The sequence below is a fragment of the Orussus abietinus genome, unplaced genomic scaffold (genome assembly GCF_000612105.2).
Source record: "Orussus abietinus isolate OABI.00-Male unplaced genomic scaffold, Oabi_2.0 scaffold37, whole genome shotgun sequence".
Taxonomy (NCBI): Eukaryota; Metazoa; Arthropoda; class Insecta; order Hymenoptera; family Orussidae; genus Orussus; species Orussus abietinus.
The window spans coordinates 219,585-245,027 of NW_019394759.1; the positions used below are offsets into that span (position 1 = coordinate 219,585).

A 25,443-nucleotide genomic window follows, 5' to 3' on the forward strand; every position below is an offset into this window, starting at 1 on the left:
TTGGATTCTCGAAGCGCTAATGCGTGGGGAATGTCGATTGCTTTTTCCTGGTCATTGTACTCTTCGTTGTGTTCCTCTCGGGCAGGAAATTCGCCATTTTCCAACCCCTTCGTGACGACGATTCCGCAGGAAAACGTCGAGAGGGTGACGCTCCACAAAGAGAGACGCATGTCGACGTCCTTTACATGTCACCGACGAGTTGGTGAAAATTCGTGCAACATTCTCCTGCAATATATTAGGGAATAAATTGGCGCGATTTATGGGAACGTAAATAGTAGTAAAAAGGTTAAAAAGAAGAAACGATCTGGACAAATCGAGCGCCGCGCTTTGGGTTGATCGTTACGCCATCTTGAAAGGAATCGCCCGAACTTCCCAAGAGTTCCACTTCCAAAATCGAAAAATCAAATAAATTATTGGTAGGGTCTTTTTTATTGCTATTTTTTTGTTCTTTTACGCAAGAAGATAAACCGTAGAACAAGACAATCGAATCGCATCGGCCGAGTTTACAATCCTCGAAAGGAGCTAGGATTAATTCTCCATTCGATCTCGGCCGTTTCAAGTAATTTATTTACGTACGCCTATAAAACCTCTCCGTTTATCTACTTCTTTACTTAGCCCAGTTGCAACGACAACGGGCACGAGCAAATAAAACGGATCAAATAAATAAGAGGATCGGACAGCAATTTTCCTCGGGAAATATTTACCGAGTCTATAAGAGGACTCGTTAAAATCGAGAGGTCGGTTTGTCGTCGCAGGTTCCTTCGGAAATCTTCTGAAGAAATGACAGAAAGTGCATAAACAATGTTACTAAAAAACGAGCCAAACAAGAGAAGCAATAAAATGATATCATTCGCCCTGGATTTTCTATTCCGCCGTATTTTCAGGAAATAAAAAGACGCCTGATTTTATGTTAATTCGGAGATGACATTTTCTGATCTGTAGGCATGAATTACAACGGGTCCAGGAAATGTACCTTGGCAGAGGAATATTTCTGCATATACTTTCTTTCTACCTGTTCCAAAGCACAGGTCTGCTCGCCGACAATGCGCAAAATCCAACAGGAAGCTCCTGCTGATAAAAGGAAGCGCGCCGATAAGGATTCCATTCGAGTTTGTTTGCCCCTCGTCGAAAGGAGGTCTCGTTTTCCCAAAGTTCAAAATCCCTTGATAACAGGCAAAGAAATTACATCAACTCCTGCAAACTCCTTCACCTGTTAATTTCATAGATTGATAAAAAAAATATATATATACATAATCATCCCCGATTGTTATAGTGCGCGGACAATGAAAATTACTTTTATTGTGGTTCTCTTAACGGGCTTTTGCAAGAGCGAGTTTCTTTCACTCTTTGAGACAATAAACGATCAATTGCTTCGAATTAACAGAGTGGAGGCGTTTTTACAGTGGCAAGGTGCCACGGGTATCCAGATCTCGAGTTTTCGGAGCCAATGGAGGAACGACTGGTGCTCAAAATTTGAAATATTGAAAACGAAAAGTATCTTTCCCTCGCGAGAAGAAAGAATGATTGACTTATTATGCAGAGGGCCGAAATACTCCCCGAGAGAAGCGAGGTAAGAATTAATTAACACCCTTAATTCAGGCAGGATAATTGAAACCAAGATCTATTTCTTAGAACAATCCTCCTATTAATCGCAAGCTTCCTCCACGTTACATTATGCTGAGCTTCCAGAACCATTTCGATCATTTCCGAGAAGATCTCGAGGATCTATCGCCTCGGAAAAGTCTGCAGCACTTCTTCGCCTCGTAAGATCTGCTTCGATGGAGAGGACCAACTCGAGACTATAATGTCAACATCCAGGTGGGCAAATAAAAACTAAAATTCATATCACATTTTTCATCGCAAACGTTCAAATCTACAGAATTACACTTAAAATTACTCAGAAACGAAACGGAACGGCTTTTGGCTTGGACTTCCTGGCGCGATCGAACGAAGCCGATGAAGAATCTCTTCCACATCTTATTGACTCTTCGAAATCAAGGAGCTAGAAATAATGGTAGGATAGAAAAAATAGCGCTACGAAGTGTAACGTACAAAAAAATTCCTAATCGTCATTTAAATCTTTAATTTAATTATTTCGATACCTTAATAAGGATACAGCGACATCGGTGAGTGCTGGCGAGAAGAGTTGGGAATCCCAGATCTCGAGACATCAATGGAGAGACTTTACCTTCTAATTAAACCTCTTTACTCATTACTGCATGCAGTGGTGAGATTTCACCTGGGTCGAACTTACCCTGGGATTGTCGAGTCCAAGAAACCGATTCCTGCTCACCTGCTAGGTAAATTCTGCATCAGACATCCACCGTGCCGTCCATTTAATTAAACTATCAGGCAGAGATGAGATTGCTTCAAATTGATCTCTCGAGCGAGTGGTTGCGATTTTTTTCAGAAGAGATACGCATTTTTATGCCTTTTTTGACGTTTCCAAACGTTTCTAGGTTTTCTAGGTATTATCAGGTGTGACTTATTTCATATCCTTTTTCAGGTGATCTTCATTCTCAAAACTGGGAATCCCTGATCGGTTTACTTCTACCGAAGGAATTGTCCAATCTCGTAGACTTGAAAGCTCGGAAGAGTCATAATTTCACGGTGCATGATTTATTGAGGATTTCCGAAAATTTCTACACGTCTCTGGGCTTCCCCTCGATGACTGAAGAATTTTGGAAAAATTCCATTTTCGAGGGGAACACCCGAGGCAGGAATCGGTGTCACGGAGCTGCGATTAACATGTTCAATCCTGGAGATTTTAGGATATTTGCATGTCTCGAGGTGTCCATCGAAGCTTTCCGGTTAATTCATCACGAAATGGGCCATGTTCAGTACTACATGGCCTACGAGGATCAGCCGGCGATATTTCGAGTAAGCTTATAAAATTTGTAACTCGCTCTTAAGATATTTAAATAGTACTCCAAGACTCAAGAATTTCAGGACGGAGCCAGCACAGCTTTCCACGAAGCAATAGGCGACGCTGTGATGACCGGAGTAATGGCACCAAGAAATATTAAACGTTTTGGCCTCCTGCGAGATCATCGCTCCAGAGAAACAATAGAAAACTGGTTCGGTCCTTCATTAAAAGAGGACAATTTAACCGGTCCCTTGGACCTAGTGATTTTGTTAAGACACGCGCTATCGAAGCTACCGCAACTGCCGTACAGTATGGCGATAGAGAAGTGGAGATGGGGCGTCTTCTCCGAGGAAATTAAACCCACAGAATACAACAGAGCATGGTGGGAGATAAACCGAAAATACATGGGAGTCGAGCCAGGTACAACTAGAAACGAAGAATCCCTCGACGCCGCCGCGAAACTCCACGTCGCAGACGGTACACCTTACGCCAGGTAAGAACGTAACGTTTAAGCTTCCCAAAATCTGCCAAAGGTTCAATCCCTCTTCAAGAAAGTTTCAATTACTATTGGATAGGTACTTCCTGGGCCAGATTCTGCAGTTTCAGCTCTTCGAGAGCATGTGCAACGCAACGCGGGTAAAAAGGTCCTCGCCACTGCACCGATGCGACATCTACCGTTCTAAGGAAGCAGGAGACAGACTCAGGTGAATCGGCAAGGTTTCGTTTATCCAAAGAACCGTCTAAAATTATAAAACTCGGATTTCCATTCTTCGCTTTCCCTTAGGTCGCCGATGAAGCTTGGAAGAAGCACGAACTGGCGTTACATTTTGCGGATGATGACAGGATCAACCGAGTACAGAGCCGAGCCATTGTTGCGGTACTACCAGCCCTTGCGAAAATGGCTGGAACATCAGATCGAGCGGCACAACATCACGCTCGGTTGGGAATAAAGTATCGCTTAATCCCTTCTTCTCCACTCGAGGAATTCATTTCACCCTCCGAAGTCCTTCCTCTGCCGAGACCCCAAGCCTGCGCTGGTGAACAAGTCGAATTCCTCGCGACCGAAGAGAGCACCGCGAACATCGTCCAGCAGTATCGTCTCAGGGTACCTGAAAGTTAAAAACGAAAAGGGTTAAAGAAAGAAATCCAAGACGACCGCGTATCTATTCGATGAATTCAAGGGTACTCACTGGTTTCCCGTGGTCCTTTCATGCGCCTTTGCCAGGGACAGCCGCAAGAGATCATCCATGAAACATTGCACCGCCTGTGGACGTAGCAATGAAATTAGATTTATATAATTGACAATTTTAAGCGTTTATATACTATGTATAATTCCATGTTTATACCCTTAACATCGCGTGTCCTGCTGCAGGATAAATAACACCAGGAATGATCGTCTCCGGTGGAAGAGCCACGCCGATCTCGCTAGCAGTTTCGCAGACGAAACTGTGCATCGGCTGGAGCTTCTCTGGAAGTTCCAGGACGATCGTGTCCTCGGGATTAGGTAACGGCGAGAAGTCCAGGAGGTCTGCTCCCTTGAGGCCTGGAAATGTGATCACGAGGTGAAACTAAAACTTCTGATCTGCTTTAAACTCAAATCAAATAGGATAGATTCACTGATACCTCGACGTTTGGGCTTCTCCTCGACAACGCTGACGACGTCAACCTCGATTGCATCCTCGTCGTTGGATGGACGCCGCGAATTTTCTCCGTTCTCTTCAAGCCACTCGTCGAAGAACTTCGAGTCCGTGCACGTGGAAACAATTGTACTAGGCAGTTTCTTTGCAGTTTCATGATCTGGCTGTCCACTGGATATCGAAGATCGAGTTGGCGTGAATCCATGAAGCCTCGCCCAGATCAGGATCTCTTTGATGCTCCAGAGATTCTCCTCAGAGACCTTCTTCTTCAAAAAGGACCGTACTGTCTTAGCACGATACCACTGTAACCAAGATATTCGAAAAATAATGAACTGTCAGCATTTCTTTATATCACTATTTGCAATGTTTAATAACAAAGCAATATCGACGAAAACAGTAACAGGCTGTTTAAAATGAAAATATAGTTTAATTAACTCTTTACCTCCATTGCTCGCTGCCTTCCTATATTGTAACTAAAAAAATCTCCTTCGCTGGCGCAGGCATAGACATGCATTCGCCTGTACTCAGGATCCGAAGCATTCTCAGTAATTAGAGGTATCCTCCTAATAATGAACTTTAGCACAGAGATGGTGTCTTCTAGTCGAACTTCTTCTATCAATCTGCAAAGAATAATTGGCAGTAATAATTAAATTATTGATAATGAATAATTAGAGAACAAAAAATATTTTTAGGTTAAAAATCAAACTAACCTTATGTCTTTGTCATATAAATCCTTTTTACTTAAAATTTTGTACTTGTCTTTTCCAATAGTGACCTTCGGTTTGACAGGTTTGTTAACTCGAGTGCAATCAGAGCTATTCGACGGATTCTGCAGATCATAATATTCTTGAGTTTCAACAGAATTAGCTATTTGAAGAGCCGGTACCCAGTTAGCTCCTGCCGGTGTTCCAGAATTAGTTAGTAGGAGAGAACTGGAAGGTTTTATTTCCACAAACTTCGATGCTGCACTTGCACTCGGTACAGCGAGAACGGATTTGGCTATTCCACTTGGTTTAATGATCGAAGTACTAAAGTTGGAACGCAATGTCTGATTCATAATCGAATCGCATTTGGAGCTTCCAACGGAAGGAATAAGTTTGCCATTCTTAAATACTACTTGAATTTTCTTGCACCCTGTTGGAGCAAATGCAGGAGGTATCGAGATCTCAAGAGGCTGGAATTGCGAAGGATTTTTCAGAAGGCTTGAAGTTAGTTTTGGTACATAGGATTTCTCGATACTGCAGTTTAATTTGTGAACTTCTGAAACAGCTTCGCTACTCTGTTTACTAGTTCCCAATGGAATCAGTCTCACAAGTGTACAGTTAGAGCTATCATTATTAATCTGTGAAGAATGCGACTGCTTCTGCTGATTAATTAAAATGCTTTGAGAGTTTTCATGACTTTGTGTTTTCTCTGAACATGCCTCACTTCTTGACTGCTTGTTCAACCTGTCTGAGGGAATTTCTTCTGCAGGTGAAAGATCCGACTGGAAGGCACTTCCATGTTGAAAGTCATTTTCTCCATTGGTTGAGTCGAAAGGTATTGAATAATTATGATCGAGTAGAATATGCAGAATCGACTGCTCAGTCTTTTTCAAGTCTTCTATTTCCGATTCTGTTGCTATGAAATCTTTTATTTCAACACTTTCTGCACTACTAACAGGTTCCTCCTTCACAGATAGACAATCCGGTTCTAAATTGTTTACTGGAACGTCTTGTATACTAGATTCAGTCTCATATGTCGAGTTGGATTTATCGTTTAAATTCGAGCCCATTGAAGAAGAGGTGGTAGAAGTACTAGAAATAGGATCGATAGGATAAATCCAGACATCGACTACGGTCTCAGCACCTGTAAATTAAATCATTACTTATGCAAAAAGATCCAGCTATGGATCATTGAAGCTTAACTTATAATACATATAAAAGGCTGCATTGCATAAAACACTTACCTAGTGTCTGGAGACCGGTATATGTACGGTCTAATTTTAAATGATGTATAACATCCATTGGTTTATTGGAAGTATTTTTAAAGTGTAATTGAACTCTAATAGGGAATTCACCCCATCCTCTTCTAGTTAAATGGAAAGGAGGCGACCTATAAAAGAACATAGCAGCCATAATAAATACATAACATACACGAGTACAAAACATGCAACACTAAAAAACAAATACCTACGCTACTTCAATAATGTCATTCGGCCGATAGCTTGGATGCAGGAAAAACCTGACTTTAGATACAAAATCACCAATTCCTGGGTTTTCTTTATCGCCTCTGACATAAACCATCCACTTATGACTGACACCATCTTCTCTCCAATCTGGCGGAATCCATTTAGAGACATTTCCCACCACAACTCTTCGTCTAATCTTGTGATGAATGCCTCTCGACGGGCAAGATGGTTCAGGTAACGTACATTTGGGCGGAATGTATCGAGGGATTTTTTTTGGTTGTGGACCATTTTCCTTGACATCTTCCACAGGTTTTTCCTCCAGATCCACAAGCTGATAATGCCGCTTTCGTGAACCGTTAGTTGACGGAACCTCGGAGTTCACCTTTTCCGTACTTGGGAATGACTCTAACGGTCCTCCAAAATTATTCTCTAAGCACATAAAATCGAACTGCCTGGGTGCTTTGCCCAGTAGTTTCTTGACCGCAGGATGAATTCTCGTCTGTTCGGAAGACTCCACTCCGTTCGAGGGTAGACATTGCTTCCGATTATAAAAGTCAGTAATCACAACGTAGCGCAGTAGGTGTAAGGTTTTAAGCGCCTTATGCAAGCGATCTTGAATCAGCAAGACCTCCTTTTCTTTGCTGTCGATCTCCCTGGAGAACTCCCGCTCCACGATATCCGTTATCGTCCTTGCAGCGTTGGCACGGGCTGACACAGACCGGACAGGACACGATTATACTCGCAATATGCAGCTGGTACTTCTCAACCGGCGCTGCAAGACCATCTTAACTTTAACACTATCCAAAGACTCTCCACTACGTTACCATTCTTCTCGTGAAGCTCCTGCCGCGTGGGGTCGATTGTCGCAGGCGCTGCATAGTCAGGATCGAGCCCATCCACCGATTCCTTAGAAGTGCTCATTTAATCTCGTTTTTATTCCTTCCGCCGTGTTGAGACCACTGCACGAAAACGTATGTGTGAGGTTAGGGACTCGCGTGTCTACTTAACATTCCAATGTACTTACGGTGATTTTCTCACAACTTCGACTTGAAACTTCCCTGGCAACTCGAAAGCACAATTTTACCGTACTTCCGAAGAAATTTGACATTATGACAATGTCAATCGTGAAACTCGTCGACGGATCCGCCGAGGCAAGCCTCAGTATAACCTCAAAACTCACCGCAATTCTTTACAGCTAATCTCCCGTTTTATTCAGCATTGCAAATCACTCACCTGATTGGTTCTTTCCAGAGTATCATGTTTCGTGATTAGCCAACGACAATTCCGAATTTATTGACGGCAAATGGCGGGATTAGTTTTTCTTTGATACGCCATCCTTGCGCGGGGTAATACAAAATGTATGAGTATTGTTCGAGCATCGCCATAAATTGTAAAATTCATATAAAAATATTTAACTTGGACGTAGTTATTTATGAATGGTACAGGAAGAGGTATGTAAGATCACCATTGAACATGCAGTTCTTATATACTAGATTTTATATTTTCTAAGCAAAATCAAGTTTTAAAGAAATATATTTGCAGATTATGTACAGGTTATTTCTGATGGATAAAAATGTCTCTAATGACTGTAACAGATGTTCAGTTAGAATTCCTTAATCGCAGTTTTAACGCATGCAAAATTTATTTATTTATTAAGTAACAGAATAAATAATAACTAAACTGCATTTAATTACAACTCTGAAATATAATTTTTTCTTATGATACCGAAGGTAAACATGATTAAATATATTGAGTTCTCACAATTTGTTAGCCATTTATTATACACTTTTCATCCTATCGCTGTGAAATTTATAATATAGTGTAACTATCACAGCAGGAAGTTTCTTCCACTTTTAAATACTAATGTTGACGCTGAGTTGTGTTTACGGAATCATTATGGGAGCCACCTTGATCAATTTGAAAATGGAAAAAAATTCAAAAGTGAGCGAAGCTGCCAGTTACCCTCGGTGCTACAAGACAGTCCTTTAAGAAACTCGAAATGGATCCTACAGGCTCTACAAGATGTTCGGAACAAATTTCAGCACAGCGACGTTTTTTTCAATGGGCTGTCAAATGGTTTTACACGGAATATGTTGAAGATGTACGAACAAGAATTTACTAAAGTGTCGTTTCGCAAACTTAGTCTCATTGCAAACTATTATGTGATTTCTTTACTTCCAGACATCCACTAAGCCTGATGTTCCAACCCTGGCTTGTCTCTTGAAAGCTACAGGATTTCAATTAAGACAGTATGAAAAGCGAAACGAACATTTAGAGGATGAGAGACCAAAGATGGATAGTATTAGAATCACGATCGAATGTGGTACGTCTAATATGAAAGCGGTTTTAGAAATGAATGACGTTAAGTGTCAATGTCCTGCATCTGAGGATGCTAAGGATGGATCCTTTTGGTGTGTCAGTGGTATGGGACCTGCAGTCAGCACGGTAAGGTCTTTAATTACTGATTTTCAATAATTACAACTTAGAGTTTTATTGTTTATAGGATAGTATCAACAAAGTTGAAGAGACTGGAAGTACGTTGCTGCCTCAAGTGCCAAAAGAAATAAATGGTATCATCCGGGACATATCCTTTCGCCTCTTTAAGATGATTAACAACAAGTCAGATGTGAATCAGAATTCTGAGTCGGATTTGAATCTCTCAGCTATTGGTGATAGTACTAAATTCAAAGTTCCTGATATAAAAGATTTGGGTATTTTTCGACGTCATACTCAACCTGAATTGAATATCTCGAGGTCATTGGATGCTTTAAATACAAGAGGAAAGAAAGTTGTTAAAGTTTCACAGAATGAAAACTCTATGAAAGAACTATGTTCCAGAATGTCCTGTTCAAGGTAAACTCGAAGGATCGTAATGAACATAGGAATTCATTATATAGTGCCACCTATTAAACTTTAATCGTTAACATTTTTCTGCAAAATTTCTTTCCATAGGATGCTTCCCATACAAAGGTTGAGGCAAGTGAGAACAAATTTTCAGATATTGTTATCATTGGTTCTTCACCTTCGTTGCCGACACGTAAACCACTGTTGAAACAGGCAACATATGACATGGATGTTGATACACAGAGCATGGATAGTGAACCTCGTGCATCTCCACCAAAGATGTCTAGTTCTCCTGTGCTAAATGAGCTCTGTAACTCTTTGGACCAAATATCGATGCACAATGATGAAGAAAATGTAATTTTAGCGAAATGTTTACTAAGAGCTCATCAGAATATGGAAAAAGCTATGAAAATGTTACTAAATAGGATACCAAACTTAGATGTTTCCATTCAAGGTATCATATGTTAAGCAAAAAATGTATAATAAATAGTAGTAAAATAAGTTGCGCATATTATCCGATATTCTGTTTTTAGATTCAGACGTCTTTAACAAGCCAATGCCTTTACGCAGCTCCAGTTTCCGTGTAAGTCCAAGCGATACAGAGTCTCGTTCAGGTTCTAGTTGTTCGGTGCCAAATCAACCTACAAACAGATTATCCACTATGCAAAAACCAACACCACGTAAGAGTACCAGTGGCAATGTTCTGAAAAGTGCCGAGAAGCCCACACCAGCAACTTCAAAACTTCTCTCTTTACGTCGTAGAAGTTTTGGCAATCCTTCAACAAGTGCTTTTGCAAAATTCTCAATCCCTGCAACAAATGCTTCAAAAACTGCCAATACTTTGATGTTATCTGCCAACAAAAGCGCAAATGAAAGGGTCTTTCTCACTGCAAAGAGGCGAGTTTCACCAGAACTAAAGCCTAATCTATCACGAACTTACAATCCAGATGAAACTATAAACTTGTCACTATTAAAAGCGCCTGCTAAAGTACCCAGGGCTTTGAATGTATCGGTAAAGCCCAAGTCTTCTACTCCGGTAACAAGTGGAACACCGAGACATTCCACTGTTAGTAAACCATACGTGGGAACACCTCGTCCATCTCTTCAGATTTCCAGGTCACATGGAGAGCCTAAATCTTCAACATCGACCGGAACATCTAAACCAGCTCCCACAACTCCATCAAAGTACGGATTTCAAAAGAAGAAACCTTAAAGAGTGTTGGCTTAACGTACACTTTAAACGTTACATGTTTTACTGGATACAAACTTTTTTATTTTACTTAACATGTAAACATGTCACCGTAATTAAACGCGTTAAGTATATTCACACGAGATCTATTACATGTTTTGTGTATTTATATGAATTATTTTTAATGCATTTTGAGCTACACTGAATATTCTCCTACATTTTCCCCCACCAGACTTAGTAATTGATTTGACACCGGAACGAGGAAAAACATCGTCGGGAAAACCGGGAAAAATGTAAGGCGTAGATAACGAAGTACATACCAGTACATACGCAAAGCGACAATTAAGTGGTTCATGATAGTTCATGAAGAGCGTTCAATTCCAAGACTCGGGCAATGTCACGACGGAATTAATTCGAATCACGTGGCGTCATTGGTTACTCCGATCCCACCGTTTCTTCGTCCGCTTATATGAGAGGTGCACCGTCCAATCTCATTTGATGTACACCGCGACATCAAGTTGCGCGTTCGTCACTCAGTCAGAGAAGAGCAAAGAAACAGTTTTAATTCTTGCTGTCACGGTCGGCAATCATGTTCGCTGCAAAACGCGCTATTGTCTCCACAACTCTGTAAGTTACCTCAGCGCTTTCACTTAAATTATATCTATTAAATATTATTATGTAATTCTAACCTTCACCGCTGTGGACTAGAAATTAACGCACGAGTGTAAAGTACCTGCAGAAAATTGAATATTCGTATTTTAAATAAGGAAAAATGCATCAGCGTGTTACATTGCATAGAGATGTTATCGATTAAATATCGTGTGATGACAAAATACACTGCCGATGATTTAAACAGAGGGACTCCGTGCTGTGGATTACTAGCTGCTGATCAAACGGATTAAATTTAGGTTTTCTTTTACAGACGCTGCAAGGATGTCGCTGCGAGGCAGAAACATACCCTACCGGAGCTACCTTATGATTATAAGGCACTGGAGCCGATAATCTGTGCGGAAATTATGCAGCTCCATCACTCAAAGCATCATGCTACTTATGTCAACAATCTCAATGTTGCGGAGGAGAAATTAAAGGATGCCGTTGCAAAAGGGGATGTCAGTACACAGGTCGCTCTTCAGGGTGCGATCAAGTTCAATGGAGGTGGTCATCTCAATCACTCCATCTTCTGGAAAAATTTGTCTCCCAGCTCGAGCAAGCCCAGTGGTAGGAATTTCTCATGTACTAGTGCACCATCAATTTCTGTGATTCCTGAAAGTTATTTTACTTGCTAATTAAAAGCCCTACTTTGTAAGTTCCAGATAATTGAAGATACTTATTTGAGTTGCTTTACAGATGCTCTGAGCAAACAGATCCAGAAAGATTTCAATGACTTCGAAACATTCAAGAAGCGCCTTTCCGAAGCTACCATAGCGATCCAAGGTTCTGGTTGGGGCTGGTTGGGATACAACCCAACATACAAGAGACTCGAAATCAAAACTTGTGGTAATCAGGATCCACTCCAAGCAACGACAGGGCTGGTACCTCTGTTTGGTATCGATGTTTGGGAACATGCTTACTATCTTCAGTACAAGAACGTACGACCGGACTATGTAAAGGCTATATTTGACATCGCTAACTGGGAAGACGTCAGCAACCGTTTCAAGGAAGCCTCAGGTTGCTAGACAATCGTTTCCACATTTGACTAATAGTCACTAGTGCTAATCAATCAAGATTGGACAGTAAGCTACGTAGACACTATCAATGTGCAAGATTATTAATTCACAAACGTCTTTTTCTATTACAATGTCTGTGATTTCGTAAAAGCGTCTTTTAGCATCGTTGAAACTACTCTGACTGTACTACGAAAAAGGTGCATATATGCTTTATTATTATATCTAATCTTGCATTATTCAGTGTAAGTGAGCCCGAAAAGTGTTACACCCAATTCCCCGATTATTTGCGCCATTTCGTTTCACTCTTTCTTCGAATACTGCGTTTCTGCGTCGAAGAAAGTGAACTAAAAGATACGATTAAAAAATCGCTACCGTGCAAAGTCGTCACCTTCAACGTATACAAATACTCCACTCGAGCAACAGGAATTATCGCAAGGAGAGGCGATAAAAACCTGAAAATAGCTTATTTATTTCTCAAATTGCTCGTAACTTTTTCGTCCAGTATTTTTAAATATTCAACCGCCTTTAATATTCGCGGCTAAACGGTTCAGTTCCTATTCCTCTTTCTCGCCCTTCTGCGCCTACGCAGTAGACGCGGGAAATTTGATTAGGAAGTCCGCGTCTTGAAAACTGATCTCCGACAAAAACATTAATTCCATTCGCAATGCGCAAATTATTGCGATGTGGAGCTATGACCAGTTGACCGCGGGTTATTTATACTTCGGATTTCCCTGATACTACGCGTCAGAGTTTAAAGAGGTACAGGATAAAAAATGAAAAAGAGAGGCGGCGTCGTTGATGGAGTGTGGAAGGGAGGCCGGAACTACGGGACGCAAACCAATATGGCCGCTGCGTCCCAGCTGTTTTCCTGGTCACCCCGTCTATCTGGTGAGTCAAGAGGTTACTTGGGTGTTTAGCACGATTATTCGGTCAAGCTATTTGTTAATCGTTATCTTTTAGTTGCGTTTTACGCTTTCGTCGGACACGATACTGCCTTGACCTCGAGCAATTGAAGGTGGCCTTGCGCACTCTTGTGTGCCTCTTGACGGATCACTCGGTTCCCGAACTTATCACTCCTTTGGCCGCAGGAGTCCTGCTGTTATCACGGGCTAAAAGAACAAGAAATTAGAGATACATTCGCACCCTCATTGACTGATACCGAAGACTTTGGAAGATCTGATTACGCTAAATTCGGCGAATTATGAACAACGGGAGTCGACCAGGGCAGCCCCTCTAGAGGGTGTTCCTGCCATCCATTGAAATTATTTAATCATTACCGTAGTACTCGGTAATAATTATCCTGCATGGATTTGAAAATTGGTTTTCACAGGAATGAGATTCTATCTCTAAATTTATCATATATGATACAGAAACTTATGCGAATTAATCGCTTATAAGAGGCGTGTAAATTCTCGCGGTTCCTTTGTTCATGAATTATCTTTAATCAACTTTATTACTTGACTAGGATGATTTTTTTTTTTTCAATGAATCTAGAGAGGGCTATATAGATACTTAACAAATTTTCTTTATGCCGAAATACGTTTAATTTCAGGGTAGTTTCGCTTGTATTGTTGCTTTAATTCTGTAGCATCTTTTATTGAGAATTTTCAAAATGGTGGTTGCGAATGGGATCACTCGAATGTAATTTTTTATGCACGCATTTTATAGGCTAAGTAGATTATTTCAAAGGAAAGCGTTGCTCCGATATTCTTCTATGGCTGTGATAATACACTTTATTATATGCCAGCTACTCGATCGCAAGAAGGCTTTCAGCGTGGTTCCCGAAAAGCTTGTAAAAGCGATGAAACGTGTAATTGGGACGAGGCTCTTCGGAGTCTCTCGATTCATAAAAAGGGCATTGTGCCGCGATTTTATGAATATTTTCTGAATGGCGCTAAAATTGGGACGCGATATCGGATCCCGCGACACCATTTGATCCGAAACCGTCTGGGAACTTGGGGTTCAATTTTCGGTATTGCAGACATCTTGATGTAGAAAATGCTGGCATTGGGAAATGAAGGGGTAATGCCCGCTGAATGGCTTTACTTTCGCATAATTAAAAAGGAGAAAAGAATTTCTAGGGTTTGGAAGGTATTGAGTTTCTCGCCATTTTTAAGAATGGAGGGAAAAAAGTAATTCCTGGAGCGTGGCCTCTCTTTCTCTTTCGCTTTAATGCGAAGTTGTGTACAAATATATGCCGGAGTCTATCGATTTTGCGCTGCAGAAGTGTAAAGCAAAGCATGGGGATGTGTTAAAGAAGATACATAGATGAAACGCTATCACTCCACTCTATTCTAGTTAGTATGAGATCAGCGGGGAAAACCGCCATTCTGTTCCTGTTAGTGTGAGGTCAACAAGGAAAATCGCTCCAATATTTCGCAATTTAACTAGAATACGAGGAAATGTTTACCAAACGCTCTGGGCTTTAAGTATATAGACCGGGGAAATTCTGTAGCCTACAAAACCCAGGAAATATGATTCAGTATTTTCATCGCGAGGGCATGAATTGCGTCTCGTGATGTGAATAAGAATGTTACCTTGTAAAAATTGTTCTTTTATTTTTTATTATGCCGCAATATGTCACGAAAATCAAAGGTTCAAGTGCCTTCTCTTGGAGTAATGAAAGAAATTTCAAGACGCTGATAAAATGTACACACATGTCTGTAGGTGTGTTTATTCAACGCTGTGCATGTACAAAAACATTCAATGAACCCGTAAATGGTGTAATGACGTCCATTCATGCTCGAAACTAATTAAATGCATTATTTATCGACACGTCATGTCGACGAAGGAAGAAGTTCTGCCTCGTGAAGAAATTCCTTTGTTCGTGCACTTTCTGCCCAGCGCCCTCTACATCATCCGGTTACCGACGCAATGCCGTTCGTACCGACGTGGAATGTCGGGGACGTGAGTAGGGTCGATCGATCGTCATTTTCCCTCGAAATATTTCCTACGAGCCTTGATTTATGTCGCCAGAAGCTCATAGAACGATCCTTAATATGATTAACTGCAAAAGCTCTTTTAATACTAGCTGTCCGGTAAATTCCTTTGTCTTTCATTTCCGTCCTAACGCCCTCTATCGAGGATTCCTTCCTTACCATCACGAGACATTTGTGGGATCGTAAAAAGCTGAACTAAAATTACGAAAATTCTTTCCGATAACATTTGTAGACAAACGTTATCATTTAAACGAGAACACAGCCTTGGGCAATATGGCGGATATATGGCGTCGAAAAATTAGAGTATAATCGCGCGTCGCTAGAACCACCGACGCCGTTCGATCGCAGTTTTAGGACATGTCTTACTCGAAATATTACCCATACGTTCCGAATTATGTTAGCAGAGGCTCGTAGAAGTTTCGTGGACGGATTAAGCTCAAAAATCCTCTTTACGAGTAGCTCGGCGAGAGCGACTCTTAATTCCTTCGGGCGGGGTCCGTTAATGTTCGAGCTTTTTCACGAGCTTTTAGCGTTTAACTCGGAGCACTTGCGCCCTAATGGCGGTACTCGGCTTGTTAGTCGAGACAAGCTTCACCTTCGGTAGTAACCAAGAGAGTTAACGAACCGAACGCTAATGCGACATGCTGAAAGCTGCGCGCCGAAGCGCGCTATATATTATAATCCGAAACGTGTCACGGAGAGAGATTCGATCGGAAATGCCGAAATAAATTGATAAACGGGAATTCACTGTACACTAAACGCAGAGACGAAAGGAAGCCGACATTTTTACTAGTCAAAAAAAAAAGTAGGGATTTTTCGCAGTTCAAAATTCTATCTGAAATGATCTGTGGGCGTCCTTAGTAAGCGTAAGTCTTTGCAGAGTATTACTCAGGCCGGAATCTGTCCTGGTATTTTTTTTCTTTTTTTTTTTTCATTGCGAGAAAGGCGACCTAAAAGGGGGAAACGAGGCGTCTCGTGGCGTATTGCGCAAACTCAACGTATTCGACTACATACCCCGTACATACCGTATGTACGGTACCACGTAGACGACGTACTATAACGCAATACTCAATGCTGGAGGAAAACAAAGACACACCATCCCCGAGAGTCGCGATATCGAACCCCTGAACCGAGGAGCCTTATTGAAAGGAGATACGAAATCCTGGGTTATGAAAAGAGGCATTCGCGAATAGAGAAAAACTGTTTTTGCCGGGATGTAAAATCCTTGGGGCGACAAGGAAGTACCATTTTCGCCGCATTTTCAGCCCTGGAAAACCCGCGACTTCGCAGCACATCGACGTTAATGCAGCCCTCGTGCCTCGGGGGTTCCCTCGGAAAAGGAGAAAAATATGTTTTGGGGATTTGCCTTTTCCTCGTTTATTCAGCCGGGTATGCCAGAGGAGCATAAATTTCGCCCCGAAATACTGGATGAGACGCGAAAATGTGACTCTTCTTCTTTCTCTTGCATCCTGGCCCTCGGCAGTCCTACGATAACGAGCTACACTTCTGCACTGGTGCACTTCTGCGGATAAAAACGGAACGCGATCCTCGGCAGCTCCTTCGCGACACTAATGCGGTCATTGTTCCCGAAAACGTTTGTTTCCTGCTTGAGAGGAAGAGGAAAGAGGAAGAATGTGCTTCAAGATGCTCCGAGGTCCTTCGGGAGTGCAAGAGTGCATCCTCCTTGTCAACATTGAACAACTCTACAAAAACACCTCCGTGTAAAAAACCTCACCAAGCCCAAGCTAACAAAAGATATTGTAGTTTTAACCTTATTTATGTATTTTATGAACATATGATGTATGAATTTAGTACGTAAATGTATATAGATTTATCCGCACAATTTGTGTGTAATTATAGTGCGTGGATGTTATGAATATTTTCCTTTAAAGTGTGAATTTCTCCGTTTGAAAAATAAATTCGAAGATGGCGCGAGATCCTCCAGGAATCCAGGTCCGGTGCACCGTGGGGGGATTGCTCGTCAACTTTTTGAAACGATAACGAGGACATCGAACGTGCATCTCCTAAACGCTACGTACAACACTTCATTCGGTGGGTTCAACGATTCGCTACTCTCGTAATCCTCAGGGTCGAGGATAATGGCGGCGATACAGCGTCCCGTGCTTTCGCAGAAACGTCGAGCATGCCTCGCTAAGCATTTTGAAAGGCTGGCTTGAGGTTTTTTAATTTATCGGAGGATCGGACTCAGAAGGGGACAAAACTTGCTGCCGCAGCACACTCGTCCTCTGGTGCAGAAGTCAAACACGAACCGCTAGACGCAACGGAACAATCGCTGCCTCGTAAGTGCGATTTTCTGAGAGACTGAGACAAGTCTCTCAGGAAACGAAATTTACACGGGGTCCTTAATCTTACCAGGAATCGACTTTCTTCTTCGCAACCTCGTGCCAAAACGTGCATCGTTTCCCCCTCGCCTACTTCAACCTCCCTGAATACATATACATGCATTATGCAAAATGGATCAGGAGATTTGCGGTAATATTTCGTACTACTCTGTTTTTATACATACAATAAATTACAGTCGATCAAGAGGGGCGTTACTACATATACATTGCTCACAAGTGTTCTCGTGAATGGCGGTTCATTTATTTCGCGAGATTCCCGGGAGATTGATGTGTTTTTTAGGCAGGGAGGGGATTCCCCCCTTGCTTACGTGTATTGTCGTCCCTGTTAGTGGAGGTCCTTTATTTTCCGCAAAATGGCGACCCATGGTTTATATTTCTGCACCAGTGCGAAGTTGTAGGCCACTGTGAGGTGCTTTTCCGATACGTGGTATCGGTTCTCCCTGGAACTAACGTGACCGGCCCAAGTTAGTGTGAGGTCATGCGAGGGATTGCAAGGTGTCGGTGCACCAGACGCCATCGATCTTTACTACCTCCACACTCCATTTTATGTTGAGGCTACCTTGGGTTCGTCCGCCTCGTATCTTGGTCTCCTATGGACCGTATAAAGGACCCAGGACTGAAACATTTACTCCAATGGCGGCGCGCCATTACTACCCTCGCGTCGGACAAAAACCCGACGAAGATGCCGATAAAACTCGCCTAGAAATAATTGAACAGAAAGTGGGAAAACTGGATTCAGTCAAGACAAGGGGTGCCGCCTAACTTCTGCGGACCCGTCCGCCATATTGGAGAACCCAACGTTTTTCAAATATACCCGCCACGCTTTTATGAAAACTCAAACCCGTTATATTTTCTTATTTTTTGTAATCGTTCACGTTAGATGCAGGTCGGGTAACAATGATTTCCCGCCTGGGAGGTCCTGACGAATTTATATCGACATGGACATATCGCAGGTGAGGACCGGCGCCGCCATATTGGAGATAGAGGAGTAATCGACACGAATCCTCCGCGCGTTCGTGGAGGGACGAGACGTACGGATGATAATGTGCCGCTTTGTCTTGCAAAGGACGGGGAATACTTTGTCGAGAAAGAAAAGAGGATTCGAGCCAATATTATTTCTGCATTCAGTCCTGGAATCGAGAGAGCTCGACAGCGGGGGCGTCAAAGAGCTTCCCGTAAGTCGATATGTATCTCGGTGAATAGTCCGTCAAGTGGAGAGGCGAAAACCTTTCGCGACGCCGATAATTATTCCGCCAATGCAATTTCTCTCCTCGATTCTCGCCTCGCGGGTATCTATTTCGAAGCATCTGCCAGGCTGAATCTAAATCATGAAAACGCGATCGGGAATACCGCCGGGACGCGAGTCCTTTTGTCCCGATCTGCCGTCCGCACTCCGTGGGAGTGGAATTTACAGTGACCTGCGGTAGATTTACGTGGTACTAACAAATCCAGCTAGTGCGACGGAGGCCCGTTAAGTCGGATTTCGCTATCGGGGTTTGTTACCCTTAATGTAAAACTACGGTGGAAAACTCATTTGCAACTTCAGGCGAGATAAAGGAAGACGCTTATCAGCCCGCCGTGTATTGGTTCGCATTAGGGCGAACACTTAAGCGAGCCTCCAAGATTAAGCCCGTCGACCTAACCTCACCTAACACCTAGGCTAATCTAAGTCCCCTCGTTCACCCTCCTTTCTTCCGTCCCTATTCGGCCCTGTTACAAGCCCTACGCGTCAACATTCGCCCCTACTTTGACCTAAATTTCTTCTCTCCCTTCGCAGACGGCCTCCCTCAGATTGTACTTAGATATCCAGATATATCTACCCTCTACTTTTCTGCAAATTAGAAGGTATCCAGACGCCTGATTGCACGATAGACCCGTCCTAGGGAAACCGTTTCAGCAGACGCCTAAATTCGCCGACAAGAAACTTTTCCCAATGAATGTCGTCTTATTGTTGCTCGATCCTTTTTTTCTTTTAACTCTCTCCTGGGTACTTATTGCATTATAAAATTCCCTACGAACATAGCCGAGGAGAGTGACTCACGCAAAAGTTATTTGCAAGAAAGCATGTCCGCCCGGTGGAATCTAGTTCGCTAACTCTTTGCCCTGCCTTTTTTCGTTAGGTAACATCTTCTCGTGCAACAATGGGTCGTGGAGGGAAATGCTTCCTGCAAAAGTTGTTCGGAACGGTACAAGGAACAACTTTTGTTCGAAGAGTTTTTACATTCGGTCCATTGTTAAAGGGGAGGATCGAGTTTAAACGGAAGCTGGAGTTTCTCTCGAGCGTGAGTCATGTGAGACCCGCCGAGTGAAATATTTCCCCCTGGGCCAAAAATCGGGGCAATGCTATCAAACCACTGCGGCGCAGCTTTACAAAAGCCATTCATAATACCGGGGCACGATTTCGTACGGTTCGATCGGATGCAATCAATGCACTTATCCAATCGAGATGCGATGGAGGTGCAGATACAGCCGGCGCTTCGAAGCGACACACCGTGGATTCGAGACAATCGATTGCTCGCTCCAAATGCTTTGCTTATCGCCGTTGACTCAACAATAATCGCGACAACACCTCTCGATGACATTCGAAGATTACGGAAGCACGACCTAGCCAGAATTGCGAAAAATCCCCGCATAAATGTGAAGATTAAAAAGAGACGCCACCTTTGGTAGACGCCATCTTGTGGCAGCCAGAAATTCCCTAGATAGCTCATACAGCTAACTATTCTTGCAACATTTTGTATTTTATATTACGAAAGCGCACGCGGTGAATAATAAATTGCAAAACAATGAGGCTTAAAGGGCGATGAATCGCAGTGGAGAAAAATCGAGCATTGTGGCGGAGGTCAGGAAGGCGGAACATTAATTACGGGGAAAATGGGGTTGACTGGGAGGAAAGTTCCGGGTGATCGCCATTGGGGGCTTTTTATTTTCTGTGTAAAGGTCAAGCAGCACTAGGCGTTATGAAACGTGTCAGAAAACAAGCCCTCCAGGTGCCCTGGACTCGGCAGGAAAAAGAAATGCCAAGTTAACAACAAATTTCTTCTAAAGACCGACATACATCTACAACTTTCAAAGCTGATTCGTCGATGGGTATCGAGCCATTGTCGGGGCAAAAAAGGTGAAGGTTGGAAGTGGTAATGGGATTCGCAAGTACGGCGATCCATGAAATCCACCGAAGCACAGATTTCGTTCGACGTCTTCCATTTTTGTACTTCCTCCTGCTCACTTTTAAACGAGATTGAAGACTATTTCGGGTCGATGGACTTTTCCCAGAGAATTCGCACTATTCGAAGTACATCTGCAAAAGCACTGTGAACTCTCGCTATGAAATTACAAAAGCTGGAAAAGCACCTAGCTCGCTGGTTGGGCTTCATCCCCGAGGAGTATTACGAGAAAACGAAGGGGAAAGAAAAAAAAAAGGGAAACGAGAAATGGCATGCACTGATGAGAGTCGTCCACTTCTCGAGATTAAAGATAATGTTTAGGAGGTCGCTCGCCACATCTCGGAAATATCTGCGCGAGTGAATATTTATTTATGCACGATCCGCCATGCGTAAAACGCCGCGACGCCATGTTTAAAATTAAGAGACAACGCAGAGCGATAATTTACCGCTCTTGGGATACATGCAATTTTGAATAACGCTTGCATCTTTGTATAATCTGATCGAAGTGCAATATTTCACTGGTTTTTCGGTGTTAATTAGCTTTTGAGGTAGTGAGGCGTAATGTCCTCCCATAATGGCGGACATCATCCCCGAGGAGTACCGCGAGAAAGAAACGGCGAGATGACACGCGCCATTCAGAGCCCTCCACTTTTTCAGATTAAACTTAATATTTAATGGCAAGGTTATCTCGCCTGAGCAACCTCTAGATTGAATCGATAAACTTCCGTGTATCTGTGCACGCGTTATGACAGAGTAGTTCAATAATTCAATCGGAATAATTATTTTTCGAGGGACGCCGCGTCTTGGACTCGAATCCAAGATGGCCGCCGCGTTTAACCAAAGCCCTCGAGGGACGTTCACGGACGCTTCGTTAGAGGCTGAATTATGAAGCAGTTTCGTCGTAAATGAGTACTTCTACGAGATGGAAATGCTTTTTTATATCGCTTTTCACGTGAGTCGGAATAATCGCCTCATTTCTGAGCCGGAGCCTTTCAAAAAGGCGGAGAGCAACGCGAGGCTCTTCGGGCAACCGCGGTTCGCGGAAATTGGAGAAGCTTTGTGTGCCAAGGTTAACGTAACCTCGTGCACCACTGGGGACTACGGCTACGTTCCGTTTTCTGTTAGTCCCGATAATTAACGATTCTACGTTTCGCGTCTCCCCCATGTAATCGACCTTGTTCCTCGCCAATTTGCCGCGATTCCGTTCGGCCTCCAATCGAACACGAACCCGCAAAGACAAGAGTTAATTTACGAGCTGTTTACATCATTGACATACTTAGTTGACAATGAAAGTCAAGTTGAACTCTCGATTCACGCGAGGAGAAAGAGGTGAAGATAGGGTGCATAAAAAGCTCGTTCAGGGATAATATATCACGAGCCATTGAACCGCGCAATGGCGGAGTAAGAAGACGTCATCGAGAGACGCGGTAAAGCCTCGAACAAATTCACGGATTTTCTTTTTCTTTCCACTCAATTACTATTTATATTCCACATTACGAATCTCTCCGGACAACTAGCATAAACGTTTTCGTTACCGCATAATCTTATACCTTGTTTAAGAACAACCGAATAAATGGCCGCGCTTCCAGCTTAGCGACGCCGCCATTAAAATCTCCATTCCCCTCATCCATCCATAAATAACAAATGCACAAAGGAAAACACCCGCATTACTTGCATGAAGAGAACAAATCTTAAACAACAAAAACTGCGATAATTATTTTAAACACCTGAATCCTTATAAATATTACAAAATATATCGAGATCCTCAAGAGCCAACGAGGTTCGTCCGCGGTTCCGACAATCGAGGTTAGGATAAAATTTCCGAAAAGTCGTAAACACGCCCACGGTCCTGGCGTCCAATTCGCGTACCGCGATACGTTCCAGGGAAATAATGGCCTCTCGGGGAATCCGGAACATGGCCCTGGACAAAATTCCCCCAGAACGGTGTCTTCCGGTCGAGATTCCTGGGACACCATCCCGGGCGCTCTTATTTCCCGTCCGAAGTAAGGTCCAGATGGCTCGCGAGGGTCGCCAGCAATGTCCGCGTATCCTTGCTCGGCGGTCCTCGGGCTCCTTATTGATTGCTTAAAGGAATTGGCCGGCTCCGCCCGCGTCGCATTGGTCGATCGTTCGCCGTGTGACGTCACGAGGCCTCCACAGTCTATTGATTTCCGCGAGCAGGCCGCGCCACGATTGGACGGCCGAGCCTGCGATCAGCTGTGCGCAGTCGCGGCGGCCATCTTGGAACTCGCCACAAGCGGCCGACAGGGGCGCCACCGTCGACCGCCGTCGGCTCCCGAGAGTTTCGCCGAGCAAGGCTCTCAGGTGGACGTGCAATAATGTCTGCGTGCGCGTCTCGGTTCTTCTCGAAGGCCAGTGATTCGTTCGCTCGTTCGTTCCACGGGTTGTGATCGCCGTTAAATCCACCCTAGGATCGGAACTCGAGGCTAAAGGACCGATTCGAGAGAACAGGCACCTCTGAACGAAGGGTAAGCCGAGGATAACTTCGCTCGATCGATCGCGAGGGCCCGACTACTCGACCGAACCTGCGCAAATTTCAGATTTCTCCCTCGATATTTCGATATCCCCGAAGTCAATCGTTGATTCGGAATCGGGAGACATCTGGGAGTGGAGGCGTGGTCGGGGATTTTCTCGCTTTCCAAGGGGTGGGATGTTATGGACGTGCTTTTACGCGACGCTTCGACGTACCCCGGGGTAGGAGCCTGCGTAGTAGCGCTCGTAAATTCCAAACTGCGAGCTTGATTCTTCCCTCGTCTGGAAATCCAATCGTGCTTTCGATTCCGAGATTTACAAGGCGTGGACCTGTGGTTAGGAATATCGTTATTTGGTTGACGGAAGGAGGAGATAACCGTGTTTATCTGCGGTGCGTCGTATCAGCTTTGGGGCGAATGTCTATCTATAGCAGTTAAAGGTACTCCGTTATGCATGGATTTGCCCCTAAACTGTACCTCTCACGCTGGGGTCGTAAAACGTTTAATTATTCTAATTAACTTGTCGAAAGCGTATTTTCTGGTTATTTCCAAAATTCGGAGCTTATTGTGTGGGACTGTAAGCTCGAGAGGGGAGATTACTTTGTGGAGCGGTGAGCTTGGATGCGCCCCTTTTGTTTAATCGTCTCTTGGGACAGACGCAGCAGACAAAGTTTGTTGTCCCGAGACTTTGAGGAGACGCGGTCTGGAAAGCGATTTGGGCGAGCTTGCACTCGGAGGAAAGAGGATCTCCGAAAGGGGTAAAAGGAACTTGCGATCGATTCTCTCGTCTCGCCGCTCGGGGGTGAAAACGCAGGGTGGTTTTGCGGTGCTCTTCCACGGGGAAGCTCGCCATGAAAAGCACAGAGGTCGCCCGAGTTCAAGGTTGGACTTTATCGACACCGATTCCTGGGGCGACGGAGTCGCGCATTTTTCCCTTTATGGGTTTCCTTGTCTCCCCTGAGTTGCCAAAACGTGAGCACCCCCGTGAATCACGGGTTTTGGGGTAGGTTAAGGGACACCTCGAAGAGGCGCGTCGAATAATAATAATAATTTCGGGGGCATTTTTAGCATTTTGCCACCTTTCCTAGATTTTGGCTTTATTGAAATGCCTTGCGACACTGATAACGCAATCTCGACGTTTATTTTTATTTATTGCAGACTTAGTTATGTGTTCTTCATTTCTGTATATTAATTGTGCCCATCTCGATGCCTCTGTGCAAGCTTCTGGTGGGGTTTGAAACGAAAATGTGAAACGCCACGAGACTTTTTAGCCGACACAATATTTAACCGATATCTTCAATGAATTATGCCCACGTGATGGTGTGTCGATTGAAAATTGTAATTATAAACATTGACGAATTTCTCCGCCGGGTCACTAGTGGAATCTGCCGTCTGGGGACTTTTCAAGTGGTGCAAGTCGACGTCGCGTCAGCCATGTCGTACGTGACGATCAGTCGCGAATTAGAACTCTTTAATATGTTTTGAACTAGGTCGGACATGATCGGCCGATCTCTGAAATCCATCCCACGGCCTTCCTAAAAAAATTACAAGGTATTTTTACCCGTAATTGTCTTTCCACTAATTGTTAATAACTTTACGTGGGATATTCGTTTCGTCACCCGGAAGCGTGGATGTCCAGCTGAGAGATGCTCTTGCAATCACCTATTCATGAAATCGATATTTTACGTCGACATGTGATTTCTTCCAAAATGGCGCATCTAGGTACAAGCGTTCTCTTTTCGGCAGAAACTCATCGACTAGTTCAGTAACGAGCTTTAACCTGATTCGCAGGTTTGATTTCATTTGGAGCACTCCGATTCCCAGTCAGGCCGAAAGTCCTAGTGATTTTTGTGACCCAATTTTTACGTCACGCCTTCCTCGGGTTGGCACCTCTGGGCGTAAAAGTAAACTGTCGATGTGGTGGCAGCTTGCGGTAATTCAAGCTTCCTCGTGTTTGCGTGCTTCCCACGGAAGTTTCGTGCTCGAGTGACTCACTGCCACCCTCTGAAGATCGCGTTACCCTCGGTGTATCTTGTCCACGTCGGTCTTCTTCCCTCCGAGCTATTTCTAGGGTCTTTTCTAGGGATAATCTTTCAGATTCGTTTCGATTAC

At 43.5% G+C, this 25,443-nt stretch overlaps 5 protein-coding genes across 20 annotated transcripts in view; 4 read left to right on the top strand and 1 right to left on the bottom strand.

Moving 5' to 3' along the window:
- The first annotated feature begins 944 nt into the window (after nucleotides 1-944).
- LOC105696183 (angiotensin-converting enzyme) lies at nucleotides 945-3,840 on the top strand. The gene is made up of 7 exons (XM_023433182.1): nucleotides 945-1,173; nucleotides 1,880-2,014; nucleotides 2,112-2,300; nucleotides 2,507-2,880; nucleotides 2,950-3,359; nucleotides 3,442-3,570; nucleotides 3,651-3,840. The coding sequence occupies exons 1-7, from the start codon at nucleotides 945-947 to the stop codon at nucleotides 3,814-3,816; spliced, it is 1,632 nt and encodes a 543-aa protein (XP_023288950.1). The 3' UTR covers nucleotides 3,817-3,840.
- On the bottom strand, nucleotides 3,574-7,892 carry LOC105696274 (YEATS domain-containing protein 2). Its single transcript, XM_012418638.2, has 10 exons — nucleotides 7,698-7,892; nucleotides 7,498-7,632; nucleotides 6,679-7,381; nucleotides 6,452-6,597; nucleotides 5,214-6,351; nucleotides 4,946-5,123; nucleotides 4,490-4,805; nucleotides 4,213-4,409; nucleotides 4,057-4,130; nucleotides 3,574-3,975 (listed from the first exon to the last, which is right to left on the bottom strand). Exons 2-10 carry the CDS (start codon nucleotides 7,592-7,594, stop codon nucleotides 3,858-3,860), a joined length of 2,967 nt encoding a protein of 988 aa, XP_012274061.1. The 5' UTR covers nucleotides 7,595-7,632; nucleotides 7,698-7,892; the 3' UTR covers nucleotides 3,574-3,857.
- A 32-nt stretch (nucleotides 7,893-7,924) lies between these two features.
- Nucleotides 7,925-10,895, top strand: LOC105696184. Its single transcript, XM_012418429.1, has 6 exons — nucleotides 7,925-8,124; nucleotides 8,216-8,774; nucleotides 8,855-9,118; nucleotides 9,177-9,518; nucleotides 9,626-9,971; nucleotides 10,051-10,895. The coding sequence occupies exons 2-6, from the start codon at nucleotides 8,673-8,675 to the stop codon at nucleotides 10,728-10,730; spliced, it is 1,734 nt and encodes a 577-aa protein (XP_012273852.1). The 5' UTR covers nucleotides 7,925-8,124; nucleotides 8,216-8,672; the 3' UTR covers nucleotides 10,731-10,895.
- Nucleotides 10,896-11,153: 258 nt separating this feature from the next.
- On the top strand, nucleotides 11,154-12,599 carry LOC105696275 (superoxide dismutase [Mn], mitochondrial). Its single transcript, XM_012418640.2, has 3 exons — nucleotides 11,154-11,333; nucleotides 11,629-11,924; nucleotides 12,054-12,599. The coding sequence occupies exons 1-3, from the start codon at nucleotides 11,296-11,298 to the stop codon at nucleotides 12,380-12,382; spliced, it is 663 nt and encodes a 220-aa protein (XP_012274063.1). The 5' UTR covers nucleotides 11,154-11,295; the 3' UTR covers nucleotides 12,383-12,599.
- A 178-nt stretch (nucleotides 12,600-12,777) lies between these two features.
- The window catches only part of LOC105696272 (kinesin-like protein unc-104), a 30,122-nt gene continuing 17,456 nt past the window's right edge, over nucleotides 12,778-25,443 (top strand). For 15 of the 16 annotated variants that reach the window (XM_012418627.2, XM_023433204.1, XM_023433199.1 and 12 more), the window contains exon 1: nucleotides 23,169-23,328. The gene's annotated coding sequence lies outside the window, so the exon portion shown is untranslated. Of the gene's footprint in view, nucleotides 13,262-23,168; nucleotides 23,329-25,443 lie in introns of those variants that run through there. The other variant, XM_012418626.1, reaches the window with a different exon arrangement.

What these genes read in the sequence shown, in the direction of transcription:
- LOC105696274 (XM_012418638.2), bottom strand. Translation starts at nt 7,594, where the DNA reads ATGAGCACTTCTAAGGAATCGGTGGATGGGCTCGATCCTGACTATGCA. An exon ending in AATGACATTATTGAAGTAGC is followed by an intron (nt 6,598 to 6,678) that starts GTAGGTATTTGT and finishes GTTCTTTTATAG; the next exon opens with GTCGCCTCCTTTCCATTTAA. An exon ending in TTATATGACAAAGACATAAG is followed by an intron (nt 5,124 to 5,213) that starts GTTAGTTTGATT and finishes TATTCTTTGCAG; the next exon opens with ATTGATAGAAGAAGTTCGAC.
- LOC105696275 (XM_012418640.2), top strand. Translation starts at nt 11,296, where the DNA reads ATGTTCGCTGCAAAACGCGCTATTGTCTCCACAACTCT. An exon ending in GCTATTGTCTCCACAACTCT is followed by an intron (nt 11,334 to 11,628) that starts GTAAGTTACCTC and finishes TTTCTTTTACAG; the next exon opens with ACGCTGCAAGGATGTCGCTG. An exon ending in CAGCTCGAGCAAGCCCAGTG is followed by an intron (nt 11,925 to 12,053) that starts GTAGGAATTTCT and finishes GTTGCTTTACAG; the next exon opens with ATGCTCTGAGCAAACAGATC.
- LOC105696183 (XM_023433182.1), top strand. Translation starts at nt 945, where the DNA reads ATGAATTACAACGGGTCCAGGAAATGTACCTTGGCAGAGGAATATTTC. An exon ending in ATCAGCCGGCGATATTTCGA is followed by an intron (nt 2,881 to 2,949) that starts GTAAGCTTATAA and finishes CAAGAATTTCAG; the next exon opens with GACGGAGCCAGCACAGCTTT. An exon ending in GACGGTACACCTTACGCCAG is followed by an intron (nt 3,360 to 3,441) that starts GTAAGAACGTAA and finishes ACTATTGGATAG; the next exon opens with GTACTTCCTGGGCCAGATTC.
- LOC105696184 (XM_012418429.1), top strand. Translation starts at nt 8,673, where the DNA reads ATGGATCCTACAGGCTCTACAAGATGTTCGGAACAAATTTCAGCACAG. An exon ending in TGGGACCTGCAGTCAGCACG is followed by an intron (nt 9,119 to 9,176) that starts GTAAGGTCTTTA and finishes TATTGTTTATAG; the next exon opens with GATAGTATCAACAAAGTTGA. An exon ending in AACTATGTTCCAGAATGTCC is followed by an intron (nt 9,519 to 9,625) that starts TGTTCAAGGTAA and finishes TTCTTTCCATAG; the next exon opens with GATGCTTCCCATACAAAGGT.